At 48.1% G+C, this 19,815-nt stretch overlaps 3 protein-coding genes across 11 annotated transcripts in view; 2 read left to right on the top strand and 1 right to left on the bottom strand.

Moving 5' to 3' along the window:
- LOC130367429 (testis-specific gene 13 protein-like) overlaps positions 1-5,740 on the top strand; it is a 40,073-nt gene extending 34,333 nt beyond the window's left edge. Inside the window, exons 7-8 of the mRNA XM_056569848.1 lie at positions 1,590-1,729; positions 5,571-5,740. Coding sequence (XP_056425823.1) covers positions 1,590-1,729; positions 5,571-5,740 — 310 coding nt within the window. The remainder of the gene's footprint in view (positions 1-1,589; positions 1,730-5,570) is intronic.
- A 3,941-nt stretch (positions 5,741-9,681) lies between these two features.
- Positions 9,682-19,815, top strand: part of LOC130368870 (tubulin alpha-3 chain-like) — a 35,141-nt gene continuing 25,007 nt past the window's right edge. Inside the window, exon 1 of one of the 2 annotated variants that reach the window (XM_056573198.1) lies at positions 9,682-9,797. Coding sequence is in view for 1 of the 2 variants with exons in the window: in XM_056573196.1 (XP_056429171.1) it covers positions 9,948-10,004 (57 nt within the window). In the remaining variant the exon portion in view is untranslated. Of the gene's footprint in view, positions 9,798-9,836; positions 10,005-19,815 lie in introns of those variants that run through there. The other variant, XM_056573196.1, reaches the window with a different exon arrangement.
- LOC130368871 (tubulin alpha-8 chain-like) overlaps positions 18,377-19,815 on the bottom strand; it is a 51,163-nt gene continuing 49,724 nt past the window's right edge. For all 8 annotated transcript variants that reach the window (XM_056573205.1, XM_056573200.1, XM_056573203.1 and 5 more), the window contains exon 4: positions 18,377-19,499. In XM_056573205.1, the coding sequence (XP_056429180.1) occupies positions 18,525-19,499 (975 nt within the window). In that variant the 3' untranslated portion in view covers positions 18,377-18,524. The remainder of the gene's footprint in view (positions 19,500-19,815) is intronic.

The raw sequence follows: 19,815 nt of genomic DNA on the forward strand, positions 1-19,815 counted from the left end.
ATGACCTATAACTTTTTTATTTTTCCGTATAAGCGGCGGTATGGGGGCTCATTTTTTGCGCCATGATCTGTACTTTTTTTTGATACCACATTTGCATATAAAAAACTTTTAATACATTTTTTATAATTTTTTTTAATAAAATGTATTAAAAAAGTAGGAATTTTGGACTTTTATTTTTTTTTCGTTCACGCCGTTAACCGTACGGGATCATTAACATTTTATTTTAATAGTTCGGACATTTACACACGCGGCAATACCAAATATGTGTATAAAAAAAAAATTTACGCTTTTTGGGGGTAAAATAGGAAAAAACGGACGTTTTACTTTTTTATTGGGGGAGGGGATTTTTCACTTTTTTTTTACTTTTACTTTTACATTTTTTTAAATTTTTTTTTTACACTTGAATAGGGGACTATTCATAGCAATACCATGATTGCTAATACTGATCTGTTCTATGTATAGGACATAGAACAGATCAGTATTATCGGTCATCTCCTGCTCTGGTCTGCTCGATCACAGACCAGAGCAGGAGACGCCGGGAGCCGCACGGAGGAAGGAGAGGGGACCTCCGTGCGGCGTTATGAATGATCGGATCCCCGCAGCAGCGCTGCGGCGATCCGATCATTCATTCAAATCGCGCACTGCCGCAGATGCCGGGATCTGTATTGATCCCGGCACCTGAGGGGTTAATGGCGGACGCCCGCGAGATCGCGGGCATCGGCCATTGCCGGCGGGTCCCTGGCTGCGATCAGCAGCCGGGATCAGCCGCGCATGACACGGGCATCGCTCCGATGCCCGCGGTTATGCTTAGGACGTAAATGTACGTCCTGGTGCGTTAAGTACCACCGCACCAGGACGTACATTTACGTCCTGCGTCCTTAAGGGGTTAAAGAGGAACGGGGGAGATTTATCAAAACTTGTCCAGAGGAAAAGTTGCTGAGTTGCCCCTAGCAACCAATCAGATCTATTCTTTCATTTTTCAGAGGCCTTTTCAAAAATGAAAGAAGCGATCTGATTGGTTGTTATGGGCAACTTTTCTTCTGGACAGGTTTTGATAAATCTCCCCCGATATCTTTAAATTCTATAGCTTGTTTTATAAATATTTATTCTAGGTTGTTTATTCTTTAGCATGAAATAGTTATCATGACATGTTCTGGGCGATAGCTTTTATAATGGAAGGAAGAATTTTGTTGTAGTTAGCGTTCTGAAACCAGACTTTATTAAGTCACCTCCTTTTATCTGAACCTGAATATTTGATATTTGGAAGGCAACTGCATTTTTATTCCATTTGTGCTCTTGAAACATTTTTACAAACCATAAGAGCGGTTTGAATATACGCAAAACAGCTTTAACCTGTTCTCTCTTGCTTCCTTGGCGAGTTTCATTGTATATGCACATTTTAAAACTAAAAAAAAAAATCATTAGGACTGAAAGGACAGTGAGTGACACTGCATTCTCCTAAAAGAATATATGATTTTTTTTTCTTCTTGGTAATGCACCAGCAGCATATAAAAGTTGTTATTTCCCTGGACAACCCCTTTATTCAGGACTAAATTTTAAATGCTAATATTTTAATGTATCTTTTTTAGATATATTACTCAAGATACTTTTAAGAAATATAAAGGGGAATTTTCTCAACGCTTCAGGGAGTTAAAACACCAAGGCTTGAAAGGCACCAACAATATAACTAGATGCATCCAAGTGCCCAGTAAAAATGGTAATGTCCATGGTAAGTAAAAACAGTAAAACTAGTATGAACTTATTTAAAGCATATCTGCTTTAGAAAGACCTCATGGAGTAGGTAGGTTGAAACATTGCACTTTTTTCGCATTGTCTGGATGTGTGAATAATTATCACTATTTTTTCACTGGACCACTGGAGGACCTTTTTTTGTTTAGATCTAGGTGTTTGCTACAGTCACAATCCCATTGAGTTGGTTGGAATAGATTTTATTATTTATTTCGCACAGAATTTCATCACAGTAACATGCATAGGAACTAAAAGTCCCATTATCTAATTGGCTTTTCCAAATAGATTCCACCGAAAGAATAAACACTTTTGTTCTTTTAGTGGAATCCAGATCTGCAACGGAAGTTTTGCTATGAAACTTCCAAAGTGTTCACTGAACAAGAAAATCCCATTGAGATCAATGGAATTCTGCTGAAAGCCGATTCCGCTCAGAATTTCCTCTTGGCAATCCAAAGCAAAATTTACTGAGTGTGCATGGTCCCTAAGAAACGCACAAAAGCTGCCTAGACTTTGCAAAAAAGTGTGAATATCTGATTTTTGGTTACATCAAGGAAAATAAATATGGAATAAAAAGCAATAAAAAGATCTATCATAATGGTAGTGATAAAAACTATCACAGTGCAAATAAGAAGAAGAGAAAAAAAACATTAAAAAGTAGTAAAACAATAAATATTTGAACCTAGGCTGGGTAATCGCCCTTGTAAGGATGGCCCCGCACAGGAACCTACCCCTGTAAAAGCGAATAGTCCCTATCAAAAATGAACTCACTTACTAGTGTGATAGGCTCACTCTCTAGCTGGGCTTAGTCCTATTTACTTCACACAAAACCACAATATGCTCAAATGATTTATGGTATTAAGAGTAAATGCCCTTGACACGCATAGTACCACTGTATTGCACTTATATCCATACAAATAATAAAGCCCACAAAGATAATTAAAAGGGTACTCCGCCCCTAAACATCTTATCCCCTATCCAAAGGATAGGGGATAAGATGTCTGATTGCGGGGGTCCACTAGGGCACACGGAGTGAACTTCGCTCTGACTGGCGATGCAGGACGGAGGCTCGTGACATCACGGCCATGCCCCTCAATGCAAATCATGGGAGACTTGCATTGAGGGGGCATGTCCGTGACGTCGCGAGCCTCCGGCGCTGCACCCGACGCTCTAAAAGAACGCCGGGTGCAGCAGGGAGATTGCGGGGGTCCCCAGTGGCAGGACCCCTGCGATCAGACATCTTATCCCCTATCCTTTGGATAGAGGATAAGATGTCTAGGGGCGGAGTACCCCTTTAACTCAAACCAATATAAATGGTCCAGCTCAAGGATGTAAGGGACTGATACAAATTTACCAACAATATTACAAATGAAGGGTGGAATTACAAAGAATAATTGGTCCTGAAATAAACAATCCCTCATATAGCTGTGAATGAAGAAATATCTTGCATAATAAACATACATCCCTGCTGTGTTTGACAGGTGTTAGGTGCCACTTCTGCAGCTCTGGGAGAGTGGCACAAGTTGCCTCGTGGATGGTGTACCCATGCATAAGATGTACAAGTTCTGTCCATAGTGATGATAAAACTGGTCAAACTTACAGTACAGTGGCACCCCACTAATGCCTGTCAATACAGTAGATTTTTATATCCAGCAGTAATTGCACAGTAGAAAAAAAGAGGAATAACCATTAACAACTAGTGTTGAGCGGCATAGGCCATATTCGAATTCGCGAATATTCGCAAATATATGGACGAATATTCGTCATATTCGCGAATATTCGCATATTCGTAATATTCTCGTTTTATTTGCGCATATGCTAATATCCGCGTGTGCGAAAATTAACATATGCGAAAATTTGCGTATACAAAAATTAGCATAAGCGGAAATTCGCATATGCGAAAATTAGCATATGCACATTTTCGCATATGCGAAAATTCGCACATCAGTCTCACACAGTAGTATTAGAGCCTTCTTACACCACATAAGCTGGAAGCAGAGAGGGATGATCACTGTGATGTGTACTGGGAAAAAAATAATAAAAATAGAATATTCGTAATTACGAATATATAGCGCTATATTCGCGAATATTCGCGAATTCGCGAATATGCGATATTCGCGAATAAAATTCTAATTGCGAATATTCGCGAGCAACACTATTAACAACTTCCAGTAGTAACTTAAAGGGGTACTCCGCCCCTAGACATCTTATCCCCTATTCCTCCAGCAGCACCCAGAGTCATCAGCTCTCCAGAGCAAAGTTTGCTCCATGGCTGATGACAGGGGCCGGCGGTTTGTGACGTCATGGATCCGCCCCCTCATAACATCAGGCCCCGCCCCCTTAATGGAAGTCTCTGGGAGGGGGCATGGTAACAGTTACGCCCCCTCCCATAGACTTGCACTAAGGGGGCGGACGGGATGTCATGAAGGGGTGGAGCCATGAAATCACGAACCGCCGGTCCCTGTATTGTGAGTTTTCAGCCACGGAGCAAACCTAGCTCCTAGCTGATGACTCGGCGGGGGGGGGGGGGGGGGCTGCAGGAGAGATCGTGGGGGACACATGCGATAAGACATCTTATCCCCTATACTTGGATAGGGGATAAGATGTCTAGGGGCGGAGTACCCCATAAGAGAAACCATCAGTAGTTTACAGTATGCTAACCTGCTGATATAGTTTAACAGTTAATGGTATTGTGATTTTCATGTTAACTTTAACATGTGTGCCCTGTGTATCGCTCCTGTAATAACACCTCTTGCATATTTATCCAGCCCCATTGCAGTGATCTACTTCAAGCCAACTGGGAACTGCAGACAAGTGGATAAATATCCTGATCATTTCCTTTTAATGGGGTACTCCAGTGGAAAACAACTCTTTTTAAATCAACTGGTGCCAGATAGTTAAACAGATTTGTAAATTACTTCTATTTAAAAATTGTAATCCTTCCAGTACTTATCAGCTGCTTTACGTTTCACAGGAAGTTCTTTTCTTTTTTAGTTTCTTTTCTGTCTGACCACAGTGCTCTCTGCTGACACCTCTGTCCATGTCAGGAACTGTCCAGAGCAGGAGAGGTTTGCTATGGGGATTTGCTCCTGCTCTGGACAGTTCCTAAAATAGACAGAGGTGTCAGCAGAGAGCACTGTGGTCAGACAGAAAAGAAATTCAAAAAGAAAAGAACTTCCTGGGGAGCATACAGCAGCTGATAAGTACTGGAAGGATTAGGATGTTTAAATAGAAGTGAATTACAAATCTGTTTAACTTTCTGCCACCAGTTGATCAGAACATTTTAAGGTCAAGTTAAAGGTCAAGTTCACACAGTAAAATTGGCAGTTTTTTCAGCTGTAGGTGGCAAAATAACAGCCATACAGAAAGCCCTATACTAGATTGGGAAAAAATGGAGGTTACACACAACATGTACACAATGTACCAGTGTGAAAATGCTCATTATATTCCAATGTTTAGATATTCTGAGCCCAATATTCTCAATAAACCCTTGGAACTATTTTATATCCTTTTCGTACAACTATTTCTATCATAAAGCTACTCATCAGTTAATACTTTAGTAGACATTCACAATGTTTTGTTTACTGCACTATGCTTGGATAGAATAAAAAGAGAAGGGCATAACTGGTAACCATTATTGCCCAACTTTCATGCTCACATTTCTGACCTGACTATTTGTATTTGTATGTTTTACAGATGACTATAGGCTGTAGGTATAAGCGAATATGGATATTGCCATACAGTAGCACAATAATGCTTCAGTTAATAGGACCACAAAAGCCACGTGTTCAAATTCAAGAATTACACATGTTTTTGTTTTACAGAGTCAGCTCGTAGCAGCGCCACCAAACATGCAGCCACTGCTCGCACTTGGGAGTCATTGACCTATACAGCGCTGATGGATTCCAAACCTTTCTTAACTGTGCCAGGAAATGGTGATTTTAGACACGGACAACCAATAAAATGGGTTATTAACAGTGCAAATTTAGATTAACATTTACCCAAATGTGTAGCAAATCAGCATAAAAAAATTGTTTATATTAAAATGAAGCTTATGTTTTTAAAATCCATTATCCTCAATGTTAACTGCTACACTACTCATTTCCAACAGGTAAGGCCAAAATATATGGCCATTTTTACCACCAGACAGGGGACACATGGAGAGCACAATTGCTATTAAGTGTAAGCCTGTCCATACACATTTACAGTTAAAAGCTACGCTACATTTAAATGTCAGACTTGTAGGCCTATTTCCACTAAAAGCATGTCTTCCTTCTACATCCCGTCATGTACGAGACCAGACACTGTGCGCCCTTCAATAGAATGCAGAAGAGAGAACCCCCCCCTGTACCTCTCATCACCCCCATAACCCCCCTGCACCTCTCATCTGCCCCATAACCCCCCTGCACCTCTCATCCGCCCCATAACCCCCCCCTGCACCTCTCACCCCCCCCCGCACCTCTCATCACCCCCATAACCCCCCTGCACCTCTCATCACCCCCATAACCCCCCTGCACCTCTCATCATCACCCCCCCGCACCTCTAATCACCCCCATAACCCCCCCTGCACCTCTCATCACCCCCATAACCCCTCCTGCACCTCTAACCCCCTCCGCACCTCTCATCACCCCCCCGCACCTCTCATCACCCCCATAACCCCCCCTGAAGCTCTCCCCCCCCCGCACCTCTCATCGCCCCCATAACCCCCCTGCAAATCTCATCACCCCCATTACCCGCCCTGCAAATCTCATCACCCCCATAACCCCCCGTGCCCCTCTCACCCCCCTGCACCTCTCATCACCCCGCACCTCTCATCACCCCCATAACCCCCCCCCCCGCACCTCTCATCACCCTCATAACCCCCGCACCTCTCATCACCCCCATTACTCCCCCTGCACCTCTAACCCCCCTCCCGCACCTCTCATACCCCCATAACCCCCCTGCACCTCTCATCACCCCCCTGCACCTCTCATCACCCCCATCACCCCCCTGCACCTCTCGTCACCCCCATAACCCCCCTGCACCTCTCGTCACCCCCCATCATCCCCCCTGCACCTCTCGTCACCCCCATCACCCCCCTTGCACTTCTCGTCACCCCCAGCACCCCCCCTGCACCTCTCATCACCCCCATAACCCCCCCTGCACCTCTCGTGACCCCCATCACCCCCCCTGCACCTCTCAACACCGCACCTCTCAACACCCCCATAACCCCCCCTGCACCTCTCATCACCCCCATAACCCCCCTGCACCTCTCATCACCCCATAACCCTCCCTGCACCTCTCATCACCCCCATAACCCCCCCTGTACCTCTCATCACCCCCATAATCCCCTGCACCTCTCATCCGCCCCATAACCCCCCCTGCACCTCTCATTCCCCCATAACCCCCCCCTGCACCTCTCACCCCCCCCCCGCACCTCTCATCACCCCCATAACCCCCTGCACCTCTCATCACCCCCATAACCCCCCTGCACCTCTCATCACCCCATAACCCCCCCTGCACCTCTCATCACCCCCATAACCCCCCCTGTACCTCTCATCACCCCCATAACCCCCTGCACCTCTCATCCGCCCCATAACCCCCCCTGCACCTCTCATCCCCCCATAACCCCCCCCTGCACCTCTCACCCCCCCCCCGCACCTCTCATCACCCCCATAACCCCCCCTGAAGCTCTCCCCCCCCCCGCACCTCTCATGGCCCCCATAACCCGTCTGCAAATCTCATCACCCCCATTACCCGCCCTGCAAATCTCATCACCCCCATAACCCCCCGTGCACCTCTCACCCCCCTGCACCTCTCATCACCCCGCACCTCTCCTCACCTCCATAACCCCCCATGCACCTCTCATCACCCCGCACCTCTCATCACCCTCATAACCCCCGCACCTCTCATCACCCCCATAACTCCCCCTGCACCTCTAACCCCCCTCCCGCACCTCTCATCCCCCCATAACCCCCCGTGCACCTCTCACCCCCCTGCACCTCTCATCACCCCGCACCTCTCCTCACCCCCATAACCCCCCCTGCACCTCTCATCACCCTCATAACCCCCGCACCTCTCATCACCCCCATAACTCCCCCTGCACCTCTAACCCCCCTCCCGCACCTCTCATCACCCCCATCACCCCCCTGCAACTCTCGTCACCCCCACAACCCCCCCTGCAACTCTCGTCACCCCCATCATCCCCCCTGCACCTCTCGTCACCCCCATCACCCCCCTGCACCTCTCGTTACCCCCCATAACCCCCCTGCACCTCTCGTCACCCCCATCACCCCCCCATGCACCTCTCGTCACCCCCATCACCCCCCCTTGCACCTCTCGTCACCCCCATCACCCCCCCCCTTGCACCTCTCGTCACCCCCATCACCCCCCTTGCACCTCTCGTCACCCCCATAACCCCCCGCACCTCTCACCCCCCATCACCCCCCCGCACCTCTCACCCCCCCATCACCCCCCTGCACCTCTCTTAACCCCCCCCCTGCACCTCTCATCACCTCCATAACCCCCCTGCACCTCTCATCACCCCCATAACCCCCCCTACACCTCTCATCATCCCCATAACCCCCCCTGCACCTCTCATCACCCCCATAAGTCCCCCTGCACCTCTCATCACCCCCATAACTCCCCCTGCACCTCTCATCACCCCCATAACCCCCCGCACCACTCATCACCCCCATAACTCCCCCTGCACCTCTCGTCACCCCCATAACTCCCCCTGCACCTCTCATCACCCCCATAACGCCCCCACACCTCTCATCACCCCCATAACCCCTCCTGTACCTCTCATCACCCCCCCCCCGCACCTCTCATCACGCCCCCCCGTGCACCACTCATCAACCGCCCACCCCCCACTCATCACCCCCCCGCTCATCACCCCATAACTCCCCCTGCACCTCTCATCACCCCCATAACGCCCCCGCACCTCTCATCACCCCCATAACCCCTCCTGTACCTCTCATCACGCCCCCCCCGTGCACCACTCATCAACCCCCCACCCCCACTCATCACCCCCCGCTCATCACCCCCATCACCCCCCCTTGCACCTCTCGTCACCCCCATCACCCCCCCTTGCACCTCTCGTCACCCCCATCACCCCCCTTGCACCTCTCGTCACCCCCATAACCCCCCGCACCTCTCACCCCCCATCACCCCCCCGCACCTCTCACCCCCCCATCACCCCCCTGCACCTCTCTTAACCCCCCCTGCACCTCTCATCACCTCCATAACCCCCCTGCACCTCTCATCACCCCCATAACCCCCCTACACCTCTCATCATCCCCATAACCCCCCCCTGCACCTCTCATCACCCCCATAAGTCCCCCTGCACCTCTCATCACCCCCATAACTCCCCCTGCACCTCTCATCACCCCCATAACCCCCCGCACCACTCATCACCCCCATAACTCCCCCTGCACCTCTCGTCACCCCCATAACTCCCCCTGCACCTCTCATCACCCCCATAACGCCCCCGCACCTCTCATCACCCCCATAACCCCTCCTGTACCTCTCATCACCCCCCCCCGCACCTCTCATCACGCCCCCCCGTGCACCACTCATCAACCGCCCACCCCCACTCATCACCCCCCTGCTCATCACCCCATAACTCCCCCTGCACCTCTCATCACCCCCATAACGCCCCCGCACCTCTCATCACCCCCATAACCCCTCCTGTACCTCTCATCACGCCCCCCCGTGCACCACTCATCAACCCCCCACCCCCACTCATCACCCCCCGCTCATCACCCCCATAACCCCCCCTGCACCTCTCATCACCCCCCCCCCCCCCCCCCCCGAAGTTCTCCTACCCTGCCGGGATTGGTGCAACGGCGTCAGGCAGTGAGGATCTATCAGTGAGGATCGTCTCTGCTGGAGATCGGCAGGATGTAGGCAGGGACAGGTCAGGTGATTGGAGTAGACGTGCGTGCCTGCGAGGGGCTGCTATTATTCTTAAGGGGCCCGTGCCCTAGAAAAAAGTAACTTAATAGAAATGTGAGGGATCCCCGGACAATGAGGCCCGGTCAGTACCCCCCTGATGGCGGCCCTGCACGCAGGTAACACAACCACGTCACCACCAGGGCCGTAGGTAAGCCTGTGGGCCGGCCTGGGTCATCGCAGGGCCGGCCCTCTTTTACTGTTAACATTGCTGTCGTGGGCCGCCGAGCTGCCACTCCATTCGCCCCTACGTTAATCCAGCCCTGAGCATGAGACAGCTAAGGTCTGTGATTGGCTGCCAGTCATATGGATATATAGACAACCAGGTAAAAACTGGCAAGTATAGTTCATCATTATCAATTTCTAGTGGAGGGAAAAATATTTGAACGTGAGAAAACAAAATGTATGTTTAAATACATACAGCATATTTTCCCAATTAAATATTATACTGCAAACGGTCTGCATTTGGAGTCCTTAATAGCCCATGGGTCCATGCACCTGTATGTGTTTAGATAAAAATAAGGATTGGAACAAAACTCATTTGCAGAGCAAGCATTCCATCACAAAATACTTAAAAATTTTTTCTACTGGGACTCAGGGCCAGACTAGAATCCAAAAATGGGTAGGGGAGGGCTTTTTGGTGTAGGTCCGACTGCTGAAAGTGCCACCGATCACCTTGGCTCAGCAACGGCTGGAGAGCCACAGAGTGGGGTACAGTTTCACCCATCATTGCAGAACTTACAAGTAACTACAACAGTTATGAATAGTGATGTCGCGAACATAAAATTTTCGGTTCGCGACTCGCGAACCGGCAAAGCGGGCGAACCGCCATTGACTTTAATGGGCAGGCGAATTTTAAAACCCACATGGACTCTTTCTGGCCACAATAGTGATTTAAAAGTTGTTTCAAGGGGACTAACACTTGGACTGTGGCGTGCCAGTTTGGGATCCATGGCAAAACTCCTATGGAAAATTACATAGTTGATACAGAGTCTGGTTTTAATCCATAAAGGGCATAAATCACCTATTATTCCTAAATGGTTTGGAATAACGTGCTTTAGCCCCCTTTAGGCAGCACATAGAGCCCCCCTTTAGGCATCACATAGTTAGATTCCCCCCTTTAGACAGCACATAGATTCCCCCATATTAGGCAGCACATAGTTAGAGCCTCCCTTTAGGCAGCACATAGTTAGATCCCCCCTTTAGGAACCACATAGTTAGATTCCCCCTTTAGGCAGCACATAGATTCCCCCATGTTAGGCAGCACATAGTTAGAGCTTCCCTTTAGGCAGCACATAAGATTCCCCCATATTAGGCAGCACATAGTTAGAGCCCCCCTTGAGGCAGCACATCGTGGGATTTGAACACAAGGCCCCAGCGCTGCAAGGCAGCAGTGCTAACCTCTGAGCCACCATGCTACCCTTAGCATACATCTAATATCCACGGTTGCAAAAATGGACAGAGATGTCAGCAGAGAGTACCTGAAAAATTAGGCATGTACACATGCCTGAAAAATTTGGTATTGTTGCAGCCGCTTCTGTAGCAGCGGCCATAAAAATTGCAGCACCATAACAATTGCAGCAGCAGAGGCCAGAAAAATTAGGCATGTACACCTGGCTGGAAAATTTGGTATTGTCGCAGCTGTAGCAGCCGCCATAAAAATTGCAGCACCATAACAAGTGCAGCAGCAGAGGCCAGAAAAATTTGGCATGTACACAAGGATGAAAAATTGGGTATTGTCGCAGCCGAAGCTGTAGCAGCAGCCAGAAAAATTGCAGCACCATAACAAGTGCAGCAGCAGAGGCCAGAAAAATTAGACATGTACACCTGGCAGGAAAATTTGGTATTGTCGCAGCTGTAGCAGCGGCCATAAAAATTGCAGCACCATAACAAGTGCAGCAGCAGAGGCCAGAAAAATTTGGCATGTACACAAGGATGAAAAATTGGGTATTGTCGTAGCAGCAGCCAGAAAAATTGCAGTACCATAACAAGTGCAGCAGCAGAGGCCAGAAAAATTAGACATGTACACCTGGCAGGAAAATTTGGTATTGTCGCAGCTGTAGCAGCGGCCATAAAAATTGCAGCACCATAACAAGTGCAGCAGCAGAAACCAGAAAAATTAGGCATGTACACCTGGCTGGAAAATGTGGTATTGTCGCAGCCGCTGCTGTAGCAACGGCCTGAAAAATTTCTGTTTGTTTTGCCAGGCAGAAAGTGCCCTAAAACATTGCGGCTTGAACCCTAGTTGGTGGCGGATAAGTCACGCAAGTCATCCGGCATTCAGAGTTCAAATACAGCAGCGTGTGGACCATTTTTAGGCCAAGGCAGCTCATCTGATCAGGCCTTGTTCAGTCAAATGTATCGCCCAGTGTCAGTCCCTTCAGGATCCATCCCTCATTCATCTTAAGAAAGGTGAGGTAATCCAGACTTTTTTGACCAAGGCGACTCCTCTTCTCAGTGACAATACCTCCTGCTGCACTGAAGGTCCTTTCTGACAGGACACTTGAAGCGGGACAGGCCAGAAGTTCGAGTGCAAATTGGGATAGCTCAGGCCACAGGTCAAGCCGGCACACCCACTCCTCAGACTGTCTATATCTGCGGTTAAGGCCAGGTAGTCTGCTGCCTGTCGGTCAAGTCGTTCTCTGAGGGTGGACCCCGAAGGGCTGTGGCGATGCGTAGGACTTAAAAAGCTCTGAATGTCCTCCATCAACAGCATGTCTGTACAGCTTCTTGTCCTTGCTGGCGTGTTCGTGAGAGGGGGAGGATTACTTTCACCTCTTCCTCGATTAGATCCCTGTTGTGCTGTGACATGACCCTTATACGCTGTGTACAGCATACTTCTTAATTTATTTTGGACCTGCTGAATCCTTTCCAACTTGCTGTAATGCGGTAACATGTCAGGCACTTTGTGTTCATACCGGGGGTCTAGTAGCATGGACACCCAGTACAGGTAGTTCTCCTTTATCCTTTTTATACGAGGGTCCCTCAACAGGCACGACAGTATTAAAGACCCCATTTGCACAAGGACGGATGACGAGCTACTCATGTCCCATTCCTCGTCCTCAGTGATGTCAGGGAAGGTATAATCTTCTTCCCCCCAGCCACGTACAACACCACGGGAACCAGATAGGTGACAAGGAGCACCCTGGGATGCCTGCTGTGGTTGGTCTTCCTCCTCCTCTTCAAAGCCACATTCCTCCTCTGACTCCTCTTCCTCACAATCCTCTTCCAGCGTTGCTTCAGGTCCACCAAGCGATGCTGATAAGGCTGTTTCTGGTGGTGATGATGTCGCTGATGGTGCCTCTGGTGCGACTGACCAGGTTTGTCACCTCCTCAAAAGGACACATGAGCCTACATGCATTGCACATGAGCCTCCAGTAATTTGGCAATGACGGCTTTTTCTTGTTGGAGCAGACGGTCGAAAATTAGGAGTGTTGAATTCCAACGTGTCGGACTGTCGCAAATCAAGCACCTCACTGGCATGTTGTTTCGACGCTGGATATCTGACAAGTGCGCCATGGCCTAGTAGGAATGCCTGAAATGGCCACACACCTTCCTGGACTGCTTCAGGACATCCTGTAAGCCTGGGTACTTGAGCACAAAGCGTTGTACAATCAGATTACACACATGTGCCATGCACGGCACATGTGTCAACTTGCCCAACCTCAATGCCGCCAACATATTTGTTCCGTTGTCACAAACCACCTTGCCGATCTCCAGTTGGTGCGGAGTCAGCCACTGGTCCACCTGTGCGTTCAGGGCCGACAGGAGCGCTGGTGTGGTGTGACTCTCCGCTTTGAGGCAAGTCAACCCCAAGATGGCGTGACACTGCCGTATCCGGGATGTGGAATAGCACCTGGGGGGGGGGGGGGGGGGGGGGGTTTGCCGGTGATGTGGAGCAAGACGCAGCAGTGGAAGAGGACTCGGCCAAGGATGTTATGGAAGAGGATGGAGTAGGAGGAGTTGAGGAGGTGGCAGCAGGCCTGCCTGCAAGTCGTGGCGGTGTCACCAACTCCTCTGCAGAGCCCCGCATTCCATGCTTGGCAGCCGTCACCAGGTTTACCCAATGAGCAGTGTAGGTGATATACCTGCCCTGACCATGCTTTGCAGACCAGGTATCAGTGGTCAGATGGACCCTTGCCCCTACACTGTGTGCCAGACATGCCATAATTTCCTTTTGCACAATGGAGTAAAGGTTGGGGATTGCCTTTTGTGCAAAAAAAAAATGCCACACTGCTGAGCTCTGCGATGACGGCATTCTGGTGGTGGCAACAGCATGCGTTGATTGGCGTCCCGTCTGGCTGACCCCGGGTGACTATGCATGCTGTCTGACTGTGCCACTAGCTCCTTGCGACGACCTCCCCCTGCTTCCATCTCGTCTCCTCCTCCTCTCTGTCTCCCCATCTGAACTTTCCCCCTCTTCTTCTCTTCTAGCAGGCACCCACGTGGCATCCATGGACACATCATCATCCACACCTTCACCGCTTCCAACAAAGGAAGCAGCAGCAGGTACAACATCATCACACCGTACATCCATGTGTGTAATGCTGCCTGACTGAGACATATCCCTGTTAACTACATCCTCTGCCAATAATGGTTGTGCATCACTCATGTCTTCAAACTGATATGTAAATAACTCCTCTGACGGATCAAGTAAAGATGCTGTGGTGCTAGTGTTGGTGGTGGTGGCAGGCGGCCAAGTGGTAGCATGAGAGGTGCCCGAAGCTAAGCTGGAGGAGAAGGACAGTGCGTCAATGTTCCGAGCGGAAACTTTAGTAGTAGATTGGGTGTCTTGTGATCAGTCAACCAAGTCCTCAGAACTTTGGGGGTTCAGGGTACGTGGCCTCTGAACACTGGCCATTCGAGGGCCAAAGGGAATCCCAGCACCACGATGGCCCCTGCGAGGTGGTCTTCCTCTGCCTATCATTGTTTTGGTTAAATTTGCACAAGTGTCACACCTAATGTGATTTGCACTAGGGTGACACAATTTGCCCTGCAGGCAAGAAAAATGGCAACTGTGACGTGAACTAACAGTGACGACGGATTTTATTTAACAGCCAAAAAAGTTTTTTTTAATTTGCACAATTGTCACACCTAATGTGATTTGCACTAGTGTGACAATGAGCAAAAAACTTGCCAGCAGAGTTCCCTTTTATGCAGTGGTCCCCAACCAGGGTGCCTCCAGCTGTTGCAAAACACACGGACTGATATCTTTCAGCCCTTTGAATACTGTAGTAGTTTGTTGCTTGAAGGAACTTAAGTTTTATTCTGGAGTACCCATTTTAACCAGCAGTTCCCTCCCAACCAGCACTGATATCTTTCAGCCCTAAAAAGGGCTTTTTTGGGTGCTGCCCTTAAAGCAGATGTTACACTAGTGCTTTAGGAGTAAACTGGACCCTGAATACACCACCTAGCAGCAACCTAGCTATCGCTTTCCGTATACAGCAGGAGCAGCTTCTCTAACCCTCCACTTCCTAAGCCTGCACCATGCTGAATGAGGCTAAAATGGCGTCCGTGCAAGAGGTAGGAGGGTCTGGAAGGGAGGGACTGCTGCTGATTGGCTGTAATGTGTTTGCAGTAAACTTTGACCCTGTGAGTCAGTCAGCAATGTTAAAGTATAAGGTGGAGGCTCGAACTTCACATATGTTCACCCAGCGATGTGAACATGCGAAATTCGGCTAACAATTTGCGACATCTCTAGTTATGAGCAGAGTCATAGCTAATGCCCCTTGTGAGATGCTATATCAGCACCCCAGCCACTCCCCGCCCAATATTTAAATAAAAAAAAAAAAAGCACTTAACATTTAGGTATGTGCTTTATAGCACATGTCCCCTGACTTCCAATCCAACAAAATTATCTATCCAAAAGCTCAATGATGCTCCTTCTCTGAACCCTTTAGTGTGCCTGCAGAGCACTTTACATCCACATATGGGGTATTTCCTTACTCAGAAGAAATGGAGTTACAAATTTTGGGGGCTTTTTTCTTATTACCCTTTGTGAAAATGAAAAATTTGGGGTAACCCCATTTTAGTTAAGAAAATCAAACTTTATTTTCACATCCAACTTACAAAAATTCAAACACCTGTGGGTATTAAGGCTCACTATACCCCTTGTTACATTCTGTGATGGGGTGTAGTTTCCAAAATGGGGTCACATGTGCCACATCAGTCACCCCTGTGCAAATTGCGAGTTTAGGCCTCAAATGTATATTATGCACTCTCACTCCTGAGCCCTGTTGTGCGCCTGCTGAGCACTTTAAGTCCACATATGGGGGTATTTCCGTGTTCAGGAAAAATGATGTTACAAACTGAGGTCCCTTTACCCCTTGTGAAAATGAAAAGTGGGGCAACACCAGCATGTATTTTTTTTTACACTAACATGTTGATTTAGACCACAAATTTTACCTTTTCATAAAGGGTTAAAAAGGAGAAAAAGCCCACCAAATTTGTAATGCTATTTCTCCTGAGTATAGAAATATCCCATATGTGGCCCTAAACTGTTGCCTTGAAATACGACAGGGCTCCAAAAGCAAAAGGGCGCCATGCACACTTGAGTCCTAAATTAGGGATTTGCATAGTGACGGACCTGGATGCAAGCGTTACACTTGCCTCCAATACCAAAAATATCCTACGGCAGTGTTTCCCAAACAGGGTGCCTCCAGCTGTTGCAAAACTCCCAGCATGCCTGGACAGTCAGTGGCTGTCCAGCAATACTGGGAGTTGTTTAGCAACAGCTGGAGGCTCTGTTTTGGAAACCGTGCCGTACCAGATGTTTTGAATTTATGGGGCGGCGGGAAGAGTTATGTAAGGGGGTGCATGTAGTGTCTGTTTAATTGTGTAAGTGTAGTGCTTTTAGGGTAGAGTCACAGGTGGGGGTTCACAGCAAATTTCCCGCTGACAGTTTGAGCTGCAGCAGAAAAATTGCCACAGCTCAAACTTGAAGTGGGAAACTTGCTGTAAACTCCTGCCCGTGTGAGTGTACCCTGGGAGGGCGGGGCACCTCCAAGCATGCACCGACAGACCGTTGTAGTCTTGCAACAGCTAACGGGTGGGTGGTAGTTTCCAGCCGTTGAGCTTCACTTCACAGTAAGTTGCAGCTTTTTTTTTTTTTTTTTAAAGATGCAGTCAAAAGGCAAGTTTGTAAGCCAGGTCTAACCTGGCTTACATTTAGTCCCATGTTTAAGGGGTTAAAAAGTCGTATGTCCTGATGCCCGGGTACTCGCCCCACCAGGACGTACATTTACGTCCTGAACACAACGAGCACCGGACTGGTGCTCGTATCATGCAGGGCAGGTCCCAGCTATGATTAATACAGATCCCAGCATCTGCGGCAACAGTCATTTGAATGGATATTCGGCTTATCCACGGTGCTGCTGTGGGGATCCGATCCTACAACATGGTGGCCGGAGATCCCCTTACATGCTCCTGCTGTCATCCCGGGGGTCTTCCTCTGGTCTGACATTGAGCAGACTAGAGAAAAAGTTCAGATACTGATCAGCGCTATGCATAGCACTGTTCATTCTATTGATTGGTGTAGGAAAGCCAAAAAAAAAAAAAAAAAAAAAAATGTGAGTGTACCTCACAATAAAAATGCCAATTACCCCGTAAAGTGTAGAGCGTGAAAATGAAACCTTCCAAAATTGGCAAAAAAAATTGCAGCTTTTCAATTTCCTCACAAACACATTTTTTTGGGTTGCAGCGTGCATTTTATGAGAGACACACTGTCGGTATCTAATCCATACATTGGGGGGGGGGTGCAGAATATCAAAATGTATTACAGATTAGATACATGCAGTACCCCCTGAATGGATTACTGATGATTGCAGCATGTGGGGTCTCATCATCTAATCCATACAGGGGGCACATTGATCGATATAGACAGTGCACCCCGAATTATCTACTCATGCTTCAGCCTGCTATAATTACAAAAAAAAAAAAAAAAATTTAAAATTCTTCAAAAGAGATTTACTTTTTACACATGCAGCAGCCCGGTCCTTTCTCTTCACAGGATCTTCTGCAAATGGAGGAATGGCCTCAGCTACAGTGCGCTGGACCCAGGACTCCCTCTATTACAGATGCAGAAGGAGTCACCACACGTGAGTGGAGCGATTTCAGCGTGGCTCCCCTGCGCCTGGGACACACAACACCCGCAGGGAGGCAACTACTGATTGCTACTGCAGCAGATTCCGCGGCCGATCATGGGCTGCTGCCGCCTGCAGCCACATGTTTAGCGGTAGCTGTGCAGCCTGATCAGTTTGGTGGCCTGTGCCCCTGGCAGGGTCCAGGTTCGCCAAACAGTAGGTACGCCACTTGTTATGAGGAAGACCTTCCTTTGCTTCATCTGGTCTAGATACCAGGACTTCTTCCAGCTACATCTTCCCTCTGTAGATTATGAAACCCAGCTATCATTGGCTTTTCTATTTGTCAGCAGATCCTCACCCACTATATGAATACTGCCACACAAAAAGGTTCTTCTCAGTTCAGCTGAATCCCACCCCCAGGTTCCACTTAACATTGCCCTTTATGTTGCCGCCCCCCCATCCAGACCCCTATGCCTCCCTCTAATTACCAGCAGGGGAGAGATCTTAAGGCTTTTCTTCCAGTCAGAACAGTGATGTGTTTGAAAACACCACTCAGCACCATTTCATTGAGTGTTTTCTAGGATAAAAAGGCAGGACAATAATGTATTTGTTTTTTTATTAGCAACATCTTTAAATATTACATATAGGCAAACTGGTTTTCAATATTCAAGTACAACTTTGACTTTAAAAAACATTAGAATGCCTAGCTAACGATTTAATTCTGAGACCCTGGTTTGTGAAAATGTTTTCATAGCATATCAAGTTTCAGTATTCATCCTCCTCTTCATCATCACCACCAGACTCTGTCCCCACCTCTTCATAGTCCTTTTCTAGAGCAGCCATATCCTCTCTTGCTTCAGAGAATTCTCCTTCCTCCATTCCCTCTCCCACGTACCAGTGAACAAATGCCCTCTTAGAATACATGAGATCAAATTTATGGTCCAGCCTGGCCCAGGCCTCTGCAATTGCTGTTGTGTTACTCAGCATACAGACTGCACGTTGAACCTTAGCCAAGTCCCCACCTGGAACTACAGTGGGAGGCTGGTAGTTTATTCCCACCTTAAATCCAGTAGGACACCAGTCAACAAACTGGATTGACTTTCTGGTTTTAATAGCAGCTATTGCGGCATTTACATCTTTGGGTACCACATCACCCCTGTATAACAAGCAGCAGGCCATATATTTACCACGTCTGGGGTCACATTTAACCATCTGATTTGAGAATTCAAAACAAGCGTTTGTAATCTCTGGGACAGACAGTTGTTCGTGGTAAGCCTTCTCTGCTGATATAATTGGGGAGTAAGTTACTAGTGGGAAGTGTATTCTAGGATAGGGCACCAAGTTAGTTTGGAACTCTGTTAAGTCAACATTCAACGCACCATCAAACCTCAAAGAGGCTGTAATAGAGGAAACTATCTGCCCTATTAGTCGATTCAGGTTGGTATAAGTTGGACGCTCAATGTCCAAGTTGCGGTTACAGATATCATATATTGCCTCATTGTCCACCATAAAGGCACAGTCTGAATGCTCCAAAGTTGTGTGGGTTGTCAGAATAGAGTTGTAAGGTTCCACTACTGCGGTGGAAATTTGTGGAGCAGGATAAACAGAGAACTCAAGCTTTGACTTCTTTCCATAGTCAACAGATAGACGCTCCATCAACAGTGATGTAAAGCCAGAGCCCGTGCCTCCTCCAAAACTGTGAAATATTAGAAACCCTTGAAGGCCAGAGCACTGGTCAGCCTGCACAAATGAGATTAAAGAAGTTCGGTTAAGAGAACGGAATTATGTCTGGTAAAATTCTAGTGTATTTAAAATTACAATTGAAAACAGAAAATATGGCAGGGTATATCCACCAACAGGGGTATTTCTATTATAAGTAGCAACAGCTCATTTAATCAATCATGGGCAGGTGCACAGCACCTAGACACCAGGTGAGTGGAGCAGGAATGGGGCACCACACAGCAGCTTCTAAGCTGTTAACAGCATATGCTCGGATCCCTTTCAGCAAGCCCTAGCGTTCTACGTGTCGAAAGAACAGCGAAATGGCGCTGCAGGG

Source organism: Hyla sarda, chromosome 4 (genome assembly GCF_029499605.1).
Source record: "Hyla sarda isolate aHylSar1 chromosome 4, aHylSar1.hap1, whole genome shotgun sequence".
NCBI classification, from domain to species: domain Eukaryota; kingdom Metazoa; phylum Chordata; class Amphibia; order Anura; family Hylidae; genus Hyla; species Hyla sarda.